At 46.7% G+C, this 16,207-nt stretch overlaps 1 protein-coding gene across 1 annotated transcript in view; it reads right to left on the bottom strand.

The window, feature by feature from the left end:
* Positions 1–1,629: 1,629 nt before the first annotated feature.
* ARHGAP31 (Rho GTPase activating protein 31) overlaps positions 1,630–16,207 on the bottom strand; it is a 58,449-nt gene continuing 43,871 nt past the window's right edge. Inside the window, exons 6-12 of the mRNA XM_074149030.1 lie at positions 15,749–15,894; positions 13,766–13,964; positions 11,879–12,003; positions 9,456–9,515; positions 8,151–8,777; positions 7,514–7,827; positions 1,630–6,630 (exon numbers count right to left, since the gene is read on the bottom strand). Of these exons, the coding sequence (XP_074005131.1) occupies positions 4,171–6,630; positions 7,514–7,827; positions 8,151–8,777; positions 9,456–9,515; positions 11,879–12,003; positions 13,766–13,964; positions 15,749–15,894 (3,931 nt within the window). The 3' untranslated portion in view covers positions 1,630–4,170. The remainder of the gene's footprint in view (positions 6,631–7,513; positions 7,828–8,150; positions 8,778–9,455; positions 9,516–11,878; positions 12,004–13,765; positions 13,965–15,748; positions 15,895–16,207) is intronic.

The following is a 16,207-nucleotide window of genomic DNA, read 5'->3' as shown; positions in this document are numbered from 1 at the left end:
TAACGGTGAAAAAAGAAGTGCTTCAATCATTCTGAAGTGATAGCATGGGATGGATAGCCCAGAGGAATGAGATTTTTAAGGTAAAATACAATCCTCATTTCTGTTTACCCTTCCACCAACAAAGCAGCTCCCATATGAGCTAATGTCATTCATGTCCCTCCTTTCCATCAGGGGATTCCCACCTCTGCCAGCCCAACAATTTCACTCTGAGCTACAGTTAACAGAAGCTGCACAAACCCGCTGACTACATGGGAAGAGTAAGTGAAATTTAGTCACTTGTCTCCCATTGGTAAAAGTCCACAAGCAACATGTGCTGGTGATAGTGTATCATGACTGAGACTGGGACCATCTGCGAAATTGGGAATGGCCTTTATACTCTTCACAGTCTCAGGAGAATCAAAATGTACTGCAGGGTCACTGAAAGGATCCTTGCAGAGCTGCAAATGATGTGACAGTCTGTTTAGGAAGGTCCTTTCCATTATGCCAAGAACAACTGACTTGGTTCTCCTGTACATAAAACTTCAAATTCTGGGCCAGACCCATTTCCCATAATTCTGATCTATCACCCTCCATAATGCTTCACAGAAAAAAAAAAAAAAAAAAAAAAAAGAAAAAAAAAGAGAAAAAAAAAAGGCAAGTCCAAAACCAAGCAAAAAACACAAAATCCTTTTCTGAAGCCTCCAGTGTTGCAGGGTTGTGCTGGAGGGCAGGAGTTTGGTGCCCACAATGTACCACTGCAAAACTCTGAACTTCAGAACAGCTTCCAGTCTCAGGTTCAGTCTGCTCCTGCAGGGTGGCAGAGGACAACCTAAGGGCTCTGAAGCAAAGATGACGTTGGGTCTGACACTGAAGCTGACATCAGGAATGGTTTAGTAAGGTTGTATCTCAGAAAGCTCCAACAACACAGTCAGCACCGTTCGATGGGAGACAGATTCGGTCTTCTGGCTCTGTCTAACTACCAAGCTCTGGTCCTTGCAGCTCACTGCAGCTATCAGTATCAACATGGATCTATCATCAAGCACTACAAACTCCGCACAAGTTTGCTTCTGGAGTTGGATATGGTGACCTATACCTGTGCAATGGTACACCTTGCAACTAAGCAAGTACTCTCAGCTCTGCAGGATCTGGGGCTTTACCTCAGCGGTCTTGATACAAGCCCAGTTGTGACCATAAAACTGTAGTGATGTGCCTGCATTAAGCCCACTTGGATAGGCTCTTGGGGAAGTTTGATACAGCAGCTGGAGGCTGGAGATGAAATTGTCAATGGAGATGACCTACAAAATAGGGATGTCAATACAGATCTCTGCCTGGATCTGAGTTCAAATTCTGAAACACCTTTAAAAAGTGTAGTCTGGATACAGATTTTAGTTGAGGCTGATCTTTAATATTAAGTAAAGATTTCTAATAATTTTTTTCTTGCAGGAGTTTCACCACTTATGCCAAAAGCACTATTACTTACTGGAACGCTTCTAAGAGTTGAGACAGTGTATTATATACAAATTGCCAGGACTCATTTCTTGTTCATAGATCAGCTTATGTGAGAATATGGAGTGAAAAAAAAAAAAAAAAAAAAAGTGAACGGTTTTAAGGTGCCAAGGTTTCATCACATTTTCTTTTTCTTTTGATACATCAATTTGTGAGCTTCGCTGGCTCTGTTCCAGATGCCTTGGCAGTCAAAACTTCTAGGAACTGAGAGAATATAAATCATAGAGAATATAAACCAAAGCAAACTATTCTGTTGATGACAAAAAACCTGGGCATCATTTTCACAACTTCTACTTTCTCTAAAGTCTTACCACAATACCTCGTATCGCACCTTCCCAAGTCATTTGCCATTAAAAGCTTTCCCATGAGGCAGTAAAAAGGGCATTTGGGTGCCATGTAAATGCAGCACAGAGCTGTATTAACCATGAGGAGCATGGAGGATTGGCAATCTGCTAGTCTTAATGGGAGGCTGCACAGGCATCTTATGGTCTGGGAGGAGGATGATAAATTATCATGAATTATCATCAATATATTCTGGACCTGCCATCCACAGCTTGCCCAGGCAAAGTATAGGCTGACATCTGTGGGAGAACATGGACCCGAACAAGAACACCAGGCTCTCATCTGGTTCAATATTCTCCTTCAACAAAACTGACAGCGCAGACTTAGTTCTTTCCTCTATTCTCGTTATGCACAAATGAGGAGCACAGTGGCGAGGATCAAAGACTACAACTGTTGACAAGGAAAAGCCCTCTTGTTTTTTCACACGCCTTTTGGATAAGACAGGAGAAAATTCTGCTGAAGACATATTCCTTGCATTTGTGGGCCCAGAACTTCTCAAAAGTACCCTGGCATCTCTCCCCTTAGGCAATCAAAGAGTGCAGAGAAAGCACTAATTAAGTGACATTCAGTACAGGCCAGGAGCTCATTGGTTGAGTTTGCTAACAACTTGAAAATGACAGTACTTCAGAAAAAAAAGCCTAAACATACATCCGTTAGGAAATTCTGACTGACACTCATTGTAGTAGCTATAATACTTCCTACCAGATGCTCATTTACTGCTTAAACTATACCCATAATACCCATCTGAGGGCCTACAGACTCAGACATCTCCGTGAATGATGGCCCCTGCAAGGACCATTATAGGGACAGTCTCAGGGCTGGCAGCAACACCTGTGTTCCCATCTCCTCCGTAGTCACTAGTGATACTTAAATTGCAGAGACAGCACAGGCTGTACCTGACTTTGCAATCGCCCACGGTCACATACCAGGCAATAGATGAGCCTGCGGTGAACACAGAGTTAGAAGCTTTATAAAGAACGCTTTAATTCTATTCCCGCAGCAGCTTTTGCTTATATCAATGTGTATTTGCCTGTAACAAGACGGCCCTCCAGGAGAGAGTTTAATTCACTTCAAATCCCCCTCTCAGGATATCGTTCATGATCTGTTCCACAGTCCCACAAATCATCCTCTTTACAATACTCTTAATCAATCTTAAAGCACTGAGGGCCAGAGAGGTGACAACCAGCCACGCTCTCAAAGAAACTGTGCAAAATCACAAGGAGAGGAAGTTTAAAGGAAGAAGAAGCACCTAGGGACATGCCACACAGTGGCAATGAAAGACCAAGGTCAAAGATATGTCAGTCAGGGTGCAAGAAAGAAATAGGCCAAGGACATGCAGATCAGAAGGTCCTCTTGCTTTTTTCTGCTGGTGGTAGCATGGAGTACAGCTGGAGATAGTTGCAGAGGTGTCAACTGTCTTTAAGCAGTGATGAAAATAGTTGATACTGGCCTTTGTTATGATCATATCTTTGATTTCATTGATACCAGCTTGAGAAGTCTCTACCATTGGACAAACAGCTGCACACACATTCCCAAGCCACACAGATCTTGTCTGCCTAAGGAAGGTGTGGCTGAGCACAACAAAACGCATTAGCAGGACTTGGAAGATTAAAAGAACAACTAGGTGTTTCCTGTCCAGCTACTTTCATTCCAGCCCTTGCACACGCTGGAAAAAGCACATCTTTGATGCAAGGACAGGGCTGGAGGCAGTGCCTTCATGTTGTATGTTTGTCACTGGAACATCTTTGGGTGTCTCACACCCTGTATGACTTGTTCATGCCAGCTTCACCTTCCTCTTCAGCTATCCCCAGCCTCCTGCACTGTTTATTTACGCTGTCTAAATCAGACAACAGAGATGGTAATAGGCATGGTCCTTCACTGGTGGCTGGGAAACAATGGAAGGAGATCCCAAACATCTGGACTTACCTCTTCAGCAGATATTGTGCCCCTGCACCCTGAGCTGCAGTGCTTTGAAACAGTGTTTCCTCCCAGTCCTATTTTTCTAACTATAGCAAGATTTATTTTTCCTTTTTTTCCATCAGGAGGATGAGACTTTCACAGGGCTTGTTAGACAACAAGTATGAGAAAATACAAGTTTCCTGGGACCGGCTTACAAAAAAAAAAGCGGAGTGAGGGATTAGGCAGGGGTGAGAAAGGGAAGGAAAAGCAAGACAAAAAGACTATGATCCTCTGTAGCAAAATGCTTTGCAAGAAACTGTAAATGATTTGGGTCCACCTTGCACAATATAGCTATAACAACAGAAAAATGGCAACAGAGTTGGTCTTGGACACTCCCATCCCATCCATCACAAAAAAAAACCCCAACAATAAAAGAAACAGTTGCTATTCAATCTGCCTCCCACTTCGTCCATCCAGAATCACAGAGCGCCTCTGGGGCTGGTAAAAGCAGCTAGTAGAGGTCTCCAGTCTCTGGCCATTCTTGGGTATGGTCATTTTGTTCCTCAGTGTCACCCCTTCAGGCGTTGGCCGTGAAGTCTCAGACAGATCTCCACAAATGGGGCTCGAAGAGGTGGTCTGAGTGGGGCTCCTTATGGGTGATAACAACACCCTGGAGTCTGCTGAAGAGGAGGGATGGTCCATAATGGGGAAAGGGGGACTGAAGAGAATCAGACTCTGGGGCCTCCCGGGCCTAGATCTATAGGAAGGCTTGGAGAACCCTGATGGCCTCTCCATCTTTGAGGACTGCGGGTTATCTCCAGCTGTCTCCCCCTCAGAGGTGCGCTTTCGGCGCAGAACAGGGGCATCCAGAGTGGGGTGATAACTGGACTGAGATGGCTCCAGCGGAGAGCCAAGGTTGCTGTGCCAAGGACAGGCTGAGTCCTTTTGAGCTGGGTCACTGTTTTCTTTCTCTGCTTTGGCTTTCTTCTCTGTTAGTGGGCTCTTGGGGGCCTCCAGGTGGCTCCATGCCACCCGTTGATTCTGCCTGACGGCATGCTTGGCTTCTGCTTCCTTCTTCTCAGCTGATGGAGCGGTGTTCTGAGACTGCAGGGGCTGGGGGATCTGGGTGTACTGAATCTTGGGTGGTATCACGGGCACTGCTCTAGCCTGACACATCTTAATCATGAAGGAGGTCCTGACCGCTGACACACTGACAGGGGCAGAGTTACGACGGCCAGTGGTGGCATGGGCCACTGCCAGGTAATCCAAGTCTAGATCCACATGGGTGTTGAAATGAGACCCCCAGGGAATGCCTTTTCTGGCAGCAGGGCAGGCAGTCGGCAGGGATGGAACAGAATCACTGCTTTTTACTTCCTTCTGCCCACACAGGCGGTTCCCAGGGGCAGAGGGCATGGACAGGTTCTCAAATGTGAAGAAATCTGGGGCTGGAAGGAGTGAATCCAAGTTGAGGGATGATGGCCTAGTCTTCACTTTGCGAGGTGTTTCTTCATCTTTATTACTCAGGTGTGACTCAGTGGCAGAGCACAATGCTTTGGCAACAGTCTCTCCTCCCAGGGCAGTGTCCTGAGATATGGGTAACTCCTCCTTTGTGTTCTTCACCTGTGAAGAACTGCCTGGGCTATTTTGGTATGGTAAAGACAGTTCAAGCTTTGAGCTCCAAGGGTTTTCATTGCTCACATCCACTTTCTTTTCCTCTGGCTCTGAAAGAGGGATTCTGCAGGGTCCTTCTTTCTCAGCTGTTGCTTCCTCCCTGCTGAGGGGATACCTCAGATCCTCAGGTTTCAGAGGTTCTTCTGGAGGACTTGTGCCATTCTCATCTTGCTTTCCTTTGCCCAAACTAGAGGGGGAGATGGGCTGTATTTTGGGCAGCTCACAAGTGACTGGTAGAACATCAGTGCATGGTTGCTGCTGGTCAGGGGCTTCTATGAAAGAGAATGGGATAGTCCACAGACTCATCACTGTGTCTTTACTGTCCAGGGAAAGGCTGCGACTGAATCGTGGTCTAAGAGAAAGGCCTGTCTCTGCTCTCTGGCTCTGTGGCTGAAACTCCTGTATCATCTTCTCCTGAATGTCCTTAAAGGTGGGGGAATGGAGTGGGCTTGTAACCCACTGGTGATCCTCCCATGGCTCCACAAGTTCTAAGCTCTGCACATTGTCTGTCCAGGTATCTTCGTCATCCTGGTCACCAGCATCATGGGTTCTGCTAACAGGATTGCCCTCCTTCAGGACCTGGATTCCAGCTCCACTCAGTGCCTTGGAGGAGAACGTGTCCCTTTCATCAGCAGTCATTATCTCAGGCTTCTCCCTCTGAGTCTGGACTCTGGTAAGATCATCCTTTTCCCTCTGCAGCTGGTGAATGCTATCTTTTTCTCTCCCTGACTGTCCTTTGGAACAAGAAAATTCATCACTTGGGTCAACCTCATGGAATTCTGATCGTCTATGAAGCTTCCAGTCCAGAGGAGGAGTGAGACATTCACTCCTGCTGTCCTCCACCACTGGGTGGTGGTTCTTTGGAGCAGCTGTGCCAGTCGGAAGAGTACCCTCTTTGGGTAGGGCTGAAGCACAGCTCGGCTGTGCAGCCACATCAGACTGGCAGTTGTGGAGGCCTTCTTGTCGTTCCATGCCAGTGGCACCAAGTAAAGGCACCTGAGTTGTTGTCTGTGGTGTTCTGCTTGCAGATTTCTGCTCAGACAGTGTTGGACTCTGCCCTGGGCCAGAGGAAAAACTGTCTGTTTGTACTGAAGGAGAGGATTCAGAAATTAGGCTCGTCTTGGGGACAGCTGCTGGCAAGAGCAAGAGCTCCTCCTCAGATTCGATAATTTTCAGTTCCTGCTGTATGTCTGGCCACAGCGGTTCTAGGAGGGCATTCGCAGGGTCCTCAGTCTGAAAAACAAAAGAAACGCCATGACCTGGCAGCTCACAACATATGAGCAAATAACCCTCCATTTTCCTCAAACAGCCCTTAATGAAAAGACAGGCTCCTGGATGAGGACATCATGGGTACAGAAACACACACATGCCAACTGCTACCAGTCCAGGGAAGGAAATACATCTATAAACAAGTAGGTTTATGGAGGAGAAGATCAGAGGTGCAGCCAAAATGAGGCCTGGACAGATATACTGAAAGAGTGAGGTGAATGAGTAGCTGGAATGTCTCAGCCCTTTTCTCAGCTCTTCCCATTCAGTGCTCACTTGGCCTTGCCAGAGGATTTGCATTCCCAAATCACACACAAACCGGAATGAATAATCTATTCAAGGAACTATGCCAACAGATCTTTAAATAGCTGTACAGAGATGAGTATCACTGTAAGAAACTTGGTGAAAAATCTCTGCTAGAAATATAGAGGAGGCAAATAATAATAATAAAAAACAGTGGGTAGAAAATGGAAGAAAAAAGGACTGTTCAGGCTGACCAGGACAAACAGGACAGTAAAAATAGAAGGGGAATTCAGAGACCATGGGTCAAAATGCTCAGACATCCGGACAGTCTCACATCTGGAGTCTCAGAGCAGACAAATGGTACAGACTGCAATCATATAGTTACAGGGAAAGAAATCTAAGAGGGGAGACAGCGAGTAGTTGCGTAAAGGTAAATCATGGTCATGTGGACAGGAGAAAAATCAGTACATGGTCAGTTCTTGACCCTGCTTAGCCTGGGTCATAAATTGAGTTTTCATGACTACAGGCACACAATGAAACTTAAACAGGCTCCCAGTCACCACCGTGACATTGTCCCCCATCTTTTTTCTCATGCCTTCTTCCTTACCACATCTCTTAAGGGTGACCGTTCTTCTGCCTTAGCCATCTCAATCTCCTGCTGGCCACAGCTGCCTTCTGAGGGGACATCCTTCGTCTTGAGCTGTCCTTGCTCTACCCTGTCTGCAGGGAGTGGCCCCGTATGAACGTCTGTGGCTGGTGTTTGCTCCAAGGTGGGACTTTGCTCCGAGGACTGCTGGGGGCTGTTGAGGCTGCTTGTGCTGCTGCTCTGCACACATAACATCTCCTGATTTTCTGCTGCTGGCTGTGGAGTTTCTAAGGCCTCGGGTTTCCTGGCTGCCACCAGCCCCTCAGGGTGAGAGCCTGGATCAGAAACACAAATAAATGATGTAACTACTTGTGACTGAAAACATGTGCCCTGAGACAAAGCGGTGCCGTTTCAACCCAATGCCAACTAACAAAGCTAAAGAGCTCCCTCCAGGCACAACAGGACACTGCTGGCCACCCACCTCCCCAGTCTCATTATGACAACAACCTGACTTGCTACCATCAACACACACCCTGCTACAGCTTGGTCTCTTTCCTGCCACAAGAGCAGGCTGGAGCAACCTCCACACCACCGAGCTGCAGGCCACCTCCAGTAGCCTGACAGAGGCTCCACGTCACCCTCCTTAACACATTTTTACCTCTGGATGCTGGCGCTGGCAAGGTGGGCCCGGGCTGTTTCTCCTTCTGCTCCGGTGCCTGCTCTGTCCTTGTGTGGGTCCCTGCTTCCTGGGCAGAGGGGCTCGTGCTCTCCGCCACCAGGGAAGACAACTCGTCCAGGCTGGAGAGGGAAAGCTTCTCCTTGGTGGGCACGCGGCAGGGGGTGCTGTTGGTGCTGATGACTGCTGATACCCGGAGGGGTACAGAGACAGCAAAGGGCTCTGAGATGTTCAAGGCTTTCCTCTGGTGACGAGGGGAGGCCTCCAAGGGAAAGAGGCTGCTTGGGAAGCCTGACTTGGTGGCTGTTTCAGAAGTGTAGAACATGCGGCCACCTTTGGGGGAAGTCTGCTCATTTTCAGCATCCTCTGCTGCCCGGAAGACCTTCAGCTGCTCAGGGGGAGACTTTGCTTGTGGTGTCCGGGGAGGACCTTTCTCCCCACTCAGCTCTGAGCATCCTTTGGCTCCCATGCCAGATCCTTCCCGCTCCCATTCATTCTCCTTGCTGAGGTCATATGAGCTGCCTGTGCCTCCTGTCCGTATCTTCATCACTGGGACAAAAAACCCTCCAGTAGTCACTGTCCGTTTGAATCTGCTCTTCTCATCCTCCCCTAGATGAGGGAAGATACAAGGAAGTCAGTGGGAAGTGAAACACTAGCAAGCAACCTTCCGCTATGAGGAGCCCTCCTTTGTCCCTCCAAGGATAACTCCTGCCCTGGTGAACACCCACATTTCCCCAGAGGGATGGGGACAGCAGGCCCGGAACACCTTTCAGGCTCCAGCCCTGGGGCCTCCTTCAATCTTGGCATGCAGGGCTGGATAGGCTCCCCTTCAGTGGAAATCACCTAAGACTTTTATGAGAGAACCCTCTCAATCAGATGCAGCCAAGTCTAGGGCTAGCATGCATTGCCCACAAAGATCACACCTCCAGGCTTTGTTGGCTTATTGCAAGCACTTTTCATTGCTTTATTCTTTTCCTTATAAATGAGAATTTTGTGCCCGGAATAACCAACAATGAAATCAAAGCAATCCCACTGCTAAGATGCAGCTAGGCACAGTGGTAGCTCTCAGGTGCATGCACCAACATAAAAGACGCAGAAAAGGGTTAAAAATGCATGCACACAAAGGTGGGGGTACATGGCAGCAGACATAGTACCAGCATACAAAGATACACAATGCGGTGAGATAGGCAAAGAACTAGACCCCTGCATCCATGCAGGCACAGGGAAAAGCTGAGAATGCAGAGGTGTAATCCTTCATCCTTACAGTATAAGCTGTTGATGTCTTACCTTCTACTGGCAGGGAACACAGCGAGTCCATGCTCTTCGCGGGCCGAATTGTTGCTTTTTCTGTGGAAAATGAGTTTTAGAAACAGGCTTCAGATGCTGCAGCTTTGCAACTTTCAGCCCATAAAGACCAAAAGCTACACATAGATGGGCATGCCAGACTGACATCAAAGTTATTTTCCATTTCCAAGCATTCCCCTTCTGTATCCACACCATGCGGCTTTTTACCCACAACACTTGTCCACACAGCTGGGGATCTGCTAGTGCTAACAGCTTTGCACCTGCCGGACATGTGGAGAGCTATACTTAACCCAGCCAGTCAACACCATCTCCGCTGTGAAGCAGTTTAAGGACCCCCAAAGCTGTTATGAACCACTGACCTCCCTGATCAAGTCAGGCTATTGGTTGTGAGGACTTTTTAACTAAACTGACATAAATGCCTTCTCACCTCTCATTCCTGATAGCAAATGTTAGGTTATTTTTACGTTGCACTCCCAGGCTCTTAGCTGGTGTGAGCATGCCCTGCCTCCAGCAAGCACTCCAGGAAATTTATAAGGGCAGTAAGCAGTCCTGGTCATCCTCGCTGGACTTGCTTGTCCAGAAACAAGGTGCCATTTGTCACTAGACACTCTACAGGTCTGTTCCTGACAGGTTTTGGAAGCACGTTGTTGTTACCGGTCTGAAAAGGGGAGGTGGGGGGAAATGGAGCTGGCATGGATGACAAGTTAGTCTCTGGCAGCCTAAAAAGGGTCCATGGAGCTCTGGAAAATGTCTGGGAGCAAAGTTTGCTGTTTACAATGTTGCACAAAGTAAGGCAGAAAATGAGCAAGCTTCATTTGTTTATATAATTAAGGCTTCTGGGACTGACTTTGACATGAGCATAGGAGAAACTCCAGCTACTTTTTGCACTTATATGGGGTCCTGGCTACCTTCATATGGCATGATGTCTTGAGCACTGGCTCAGCTTCCCCAGAGGAACAGAATTCAAGCTGTGGAGCCCGCACTTTATGGGACTTGCAGACTTGTGTGCATGGACACAAACTGTTAAAGCATGTGCTGAGTTTCAACAGCAAGTTCATCTGTTTCCTCACATCAGGTTGTAAGCAGAGAGTACACAAAAAGCACAATATGGCAGCACTAAAGCACTGCTTCTCAAAACCACTACTTCAGTGCCTAAATCTCTGCACACGGTTGTGCATTTTTGTGTTCTGCTGGTGAAAACATACAGCCTCCTGTCACTCAATACTGTGCTTGGAACAAGACTCAGCTCCCACAATCAGTGGGCTCCGGTCATTCCTGGGCATCCTTGGGTTAGCACTATTTTGGGACAGAGTATTCCTTATCAAAGTGAGAAGGTGATCCCATGATCAAAATAGGATGGAGAGCTATTTCGAGGTCTGCCACAGGCACCGTATGTAAGGCCATCTGCACATGCAAAACATGGGAGAAGGCAGGGGTCGAAGAGGAGCTGGATCCAGCATTTGGCTTCACACTCACTTCTCATCCAAATACAGCCTCTCATATGCGGTGGTAGGTAATGTTGCCAACATTAACTATTTCATTTTAAGTCTTGCAGTGTTTGGTAGCAATCCTCTGAACATCAGCTCCTGGAGTCATGAGATTATCTAAAAAAAATCCCACCTTAATCTTTTTAGAAAGTGAATTTCTTTTCTTGCAGATACTAAAAAAATCTAGGACATATAAACCTGAAACACCTCTTTATGAATTCAGGTTATAAAGGGTATGCTTTCTTCTAAAAATTGTGATTACTTTCAGTCAACTTCATGATTTTTAGAACTTGAGTCACCATTTCTGAACACTGGGAATTGGCACTGCCATGTGATTTCCTCAGAAGCAACGTGTTGAAGAGATTGCAGCTCAGGAGGGGCTAAAACTTGGGATTACAACCAGGAGAAAAGACAACTTCTCTCTTGTAAATTCTGCAAAAGTAATAGTTTGCCTCAAAGTGCTGAGAGCTAGAAGCCATAGGAACTCCTGGCATCTTGTTTTTCTCAAAGACACTCAACACAGTTGGTTCTTTAGTGCCCTTTAATGGAAGGAGAGCCATTCACCCAGTGCCATGTAAGAAACATTAGGAGACAGAGGCTGGCTGCGCTAGAGGAGTGGACTAATCCAAACCTACATAGTATTTCCTAGTCCCCAAGCTTGACAGCTGGGCAATGGGAGCCTGTTTATCACATACTAAAATTTAATATTTGCTGTAGCTGTTTGGCATATCCTCCTAGAAGGGTGTTTCTCACCATCCTGTGAAAATGAGATGTCCATGAAACATGGCAACATGACCCCCATTAGACTATCTGAAGTCTAATGGTATTAGTGTCATGTAGATACAGGTTGCTCCATGCTATCAATATCGCAGAAGAAAGCTGCAGAGGGAAATACTTAACTGAAAAGTGTGTTCTTACCAGAGAGCTTCTGTGCCCTTACAAAGACACTCCCATTTCGACTCAGTTTAGACTTTGATTCTGAGCCAGAACGGCCCAAGTTAAATATCGACTTCCATTTCTTGGACTTGGTAGATAATTTTCTCCTGAAAGGAAAAAGGGCTCAGAAGGTTACCAAACCCCAGAGACTTTTGTCTTTTTAATATCTCACAAAACCCTCTGAGCTCTCTCCCCTCAACCCTCAACTCTGTCCTGCTTTTCTTCTCACACCTCTTTTAATTCTACAGCTACACAACCAACTCTTGCTTTTCTATAAGTGATTTGTCTATATTGCTGATTTAACCATGTCATAGATGGAAAGACACCTAAGCCGGCTCTTGAAGGGAGCTGGCTGTGGCATCATGCTACAGCAACTGTGATTGACTAAGTGATCAACCATGCCTGTCTCCAGAAAGGAGGGGTTTCTGAGGCTAGAACTATCTTGCAGTATAGTAAAGAAAAATTGCTTTTAAAATGAGTTTTAATGACAGAATGCAAGATAAATTCCAGAGAACTGATGGAACTGGTACTATCACCCAGTGCACAAAGCTGTCCTTTAAAGTCCTCATGTCTTCTAAGTTTTATGAATTTGCAAAAATAAAAGGATCTCTTAATACAAACTAGGTACTAATACTTCTCAGGCCAACATGAATTTAATCATAGGTGTTACATGATCATATGCTACTGTAATGTACTAACCAAAAGGAGGCATAAGGCAATTCAATCAATTTCTAGTAAATGTCAGAGGAAGTGGGATACCAGTTCCCTGTGACTCTTTGGAAATCCCAGCTTTAAACAAAAAGAAGCTGCTACTCCAGAAGTCAGTTTTCTTCTATGCATATTATTGAATGAAGCTCTGTTTCAGTTCCTTCATACACTCATTCTGACTTCTCCTTCAATCCCCCCTCTTCCAGAGCAAGAACCTCTTATCTCTCTGTCCTGCTCTCCAAAATGGGCTTTCTACGCCCATAGTTCTGCTTTTCTTCCGGATCTGTACTCAGAAGAGCACAAATCAGTCCTACGAAGAGGATTAGTATCTTGGGGATAGGACTGTTCTCTTCAAGTGATAAAGGAAAAGGGACTCTAGAGGGGCAATACACCCTTTTGTCTTAAGCTGGTTATCCTCTTGTCAGTATTCTGTTAGATGGCTCATTTTTGCTTTAATATATCAAGTGCGAAGAACTGTCTTTGCTACGGTGCTTTATGGGTCAGTAGATTAATGAGCCTCCTGCTGCAGATGCTATAAACTCTCAGAACCAGGCAGTAGAGTGGCCATATATTACCAGATAGATAGACCAATAGATAAATACTTATGCTGGGCAGCACTGCCAACAACTGCAGCAACCTCAGCTGAAATAGGACTCTTCTCCTGGCGTACGCACAGATGGCATAGGTGCCACTATGTAAAAGCCTCTCCATACCAGGAGTGAAAATTCAGCTTATTACTTGCCTATGAGTGCAGAGGAACCTGGAGAACAACAAAGCTGAGCAGGTCTATGTCACCAGGCACACCATGGACTGGCCACCAGCAGGTGGAACTCATAGGAGAGCTGTGTCCAAACCTGTGGCACACTCAGCCCACCTTTAACCAAATCCTGAGCTGACCCAAGGATGCAAAGAAATTAATTCTTCCTGCAGGTCTGTGAGGTTCTGCCCTGGTGGAGGGATGAGGACTAGTAGAGCTATGAACCCAGCAACTGTAATGCTTCTCAGGAGCAGCTGTGCCTTTTTTGAAAAGGGCGCACAATTTTCTCCCAGTGGTGGCTCATGTGTGCAGATGTGGGGGCATCACACTAACCACAGTCTCATTCCCAATCATGCTGGGGAGCCCGCACTTTTTTGTTTGCACTTTATACTCTTAGCACTTACTTGCTGTCAGGGAGGTCAACAACTGTGTGGAAGAGGGACCCAGTTACAGGGACAATTTCAGGCAAGCTGTTCTCTCTCCTTTCCTTACGAGCAGGGTGGGAGGCTGACAAACTCCGTGCCTGTGCTTCTTCCAGGCTCACCAATTTCATCGGCAGGGAGGCTGAGGGGAGGGTCAGACTTTTCACAACTGATGTGCTCTCTGAAAAGCAAGAAAATACATTCCAGCCTGGGGTGAGGAGAGATGAGAGCAAGAGCTTCGTGTCTTTATTTGACTGGAACGTCTCCTGCGGAGGGAGTAAAGGAGTGGCACGTGCAGGGAGAGAGGCTTTTTGTCAGATAAGTCTTCCATCTCCCCAGCAACCTTATCCATCCGAGTGCATTCCCAGCAGGGAGGACACTCGCCAGCCAAAGCCTCCATTGCACAGACTTGTTGCCTCTGCTGTAGACATTTTGGTGTGAAAGAGGCATCTCTGAAAACCACCAGGATTCACGCATTCCCCTCTCTCCTCTCTCCTTCCCTCCCTCCCTCTCCAGATTTTGGAGCAGTTCAGTTCCCAGTCTAAATCTGGTGCCTAATTCTTTCTCTCACTTCCACATCTTTCTCCTTGTCTTGTTCTGGGACGGTGCTGTTCTGAACACCAGCATTACTTTACCTTCCTAATGCATTTCAGGGCTATGGAAAGCAGTGTGACTGACAGTCCTGGGAACTGAAGGTTTCTGTTTACACAGGCAGTAGCAAAGCCAGCTTCCCATCAGCAGACCTGTCCTAAACAGACCACCTCAAGGTGCATGAAGGAATGGCAGTCTCTGGAGTCCACTCAGTACTTACCCCTACCGCTGAAGCAGGGTGCAAGCTCCTGCCTGTGCAGAGGGGCTAGGTGAAGGGGCACTTTCCCACTAAGAAATCAACTGGGATCATCAGCATGTTCCTCTCCTGACTCCACACAGCTGTTAAAGGCCAGTGGTGTTCAGCACTTGGACCAGTTTTGGACCAGTGACCTAGAGTACAATCAGAAGCCTTGGAATTTACTATTAAGTGTTTTGCTGCAATGCTTATGGCAGTAGGGGTGCAGTTCCTCACTCCGTGCCTTCTGCCAGGGCATAAACAAGGGCACAGGAATGGCACATGCATTGGTGGAGTAAGGGTGCTACAGGTCGAGCAGGGCACCACACTGGAACTGTGGGCTCCAAGGACAGACTAGTAGGGAATACCACATGTTAAGGGAAAGGTGGATGGGATAAGCTGACACAGGGCTGGAAAGCAGAAAGGTTACTCCCTCACTTCTGCAGGTATTACAAGTCTTCCTAGTGGGTAAAACAGAACATATTTCTGAAATTATGTGAGGTCACCATCGATTCAAGCCCTCTCACTTCCCAGGCTTAAAAGCATTTTGACAACAAACCTGTCACTAAATAACAAAAATCAGCATTTCCCAAGACTGCTGATGTCCTAGAATTAATAAAAAAATCTCTTTTCATAAAATGTCCCTAAGTACAAGACATAAGTTCTTAGAACACAAGCTTAAGTTTTATCTTGGGAGTGTGGCTTCTGACTTGGGTGGATATGGTGGCTGCAGGGCAGGTATCATTGGTATGAAGAATTATAATTGGGGGAGCCTGAGAGAACAACTGAGACTGCGGCTGTTGGGCTTAGAGAGAAAGCTTAGATCAGGATTGAGAAGCAATCAGGTGGTCTTCCTTTTGCGGAAAGGTCTAAGCCAAGTGAGATCATGTAGAAGATGAGCCATAGGGCCACCTGGCTCAGCAGACTGAAGGAGGCTGGTATTCAAAAAAAAATGTTGGAGATGTGGATGAACAGTACAAGAACAATGAGGGACTGGGATCAAGGTGTGTTTAGGGGAGTCGGTGAGCACAGTAAGGGTTGATATGCTTGAAATATGGAAGGGGATACAGTTAGAGAGATACAGTTAGAGCTGAAGTACATGGCAAATAACACATAGAGTGGTTCAGGGAGGTTGTTACCAATGTTCTCTGCACAGCTGGCTTTTCTGTTGTTGTTGAAGATCTGATCCACGTGATTCAGGATGAACTCAATCACCAACTGCTGCACTCGCACCTCCAGGAAAGCTGCATCCCCATTGCAGCCAACCGCCTCAATCTCCTTTGACCTGCACCAGGAAAGAAGTATACTAGTAGCCAGCATTGCCATACACAGCCCCAGGGAAGGAGAGAACAGCTTTCTTCCTGCAAGACTTGGAACTAGGATGGTTTCCCCACTCTTGCTGCACCCCTTGCTCTCATTCCCTCATGGACCCTCATCTTTCCTGCCTTTTCACTCTTTTAAAAATTATTTGCCGTTTTTTCTGTCACTTTTGCTGCTCTCTTTCCTGCCTGTGTTATTTTCCCTACTTTACTTCTACATTCTTCAGCAGTAGATGAAACTGTAACTCTCAAACTCTGCTCTCCTCCCTCTATGCTCCT

The sequence above is a fragment of the Numenius arquata genome, chromosome 1 (assembly GCF_964106895.1).
Source record: "Numenius arquata chromosome 1, bNumArq3.hap1.1, whole genome shotgun sequence".
In the NCBI taxonomy this organism is placed as follows: Eukaryota; Metazoa; Chordata; class Aves; order Charadriiformes; family Scolopacidae; genus Numenius; species Numenius arquata.
Note: the sequence above shows the minus strand (reverse complement) of the source record. Positions and strands in the feature narration are given on the sequence as shown.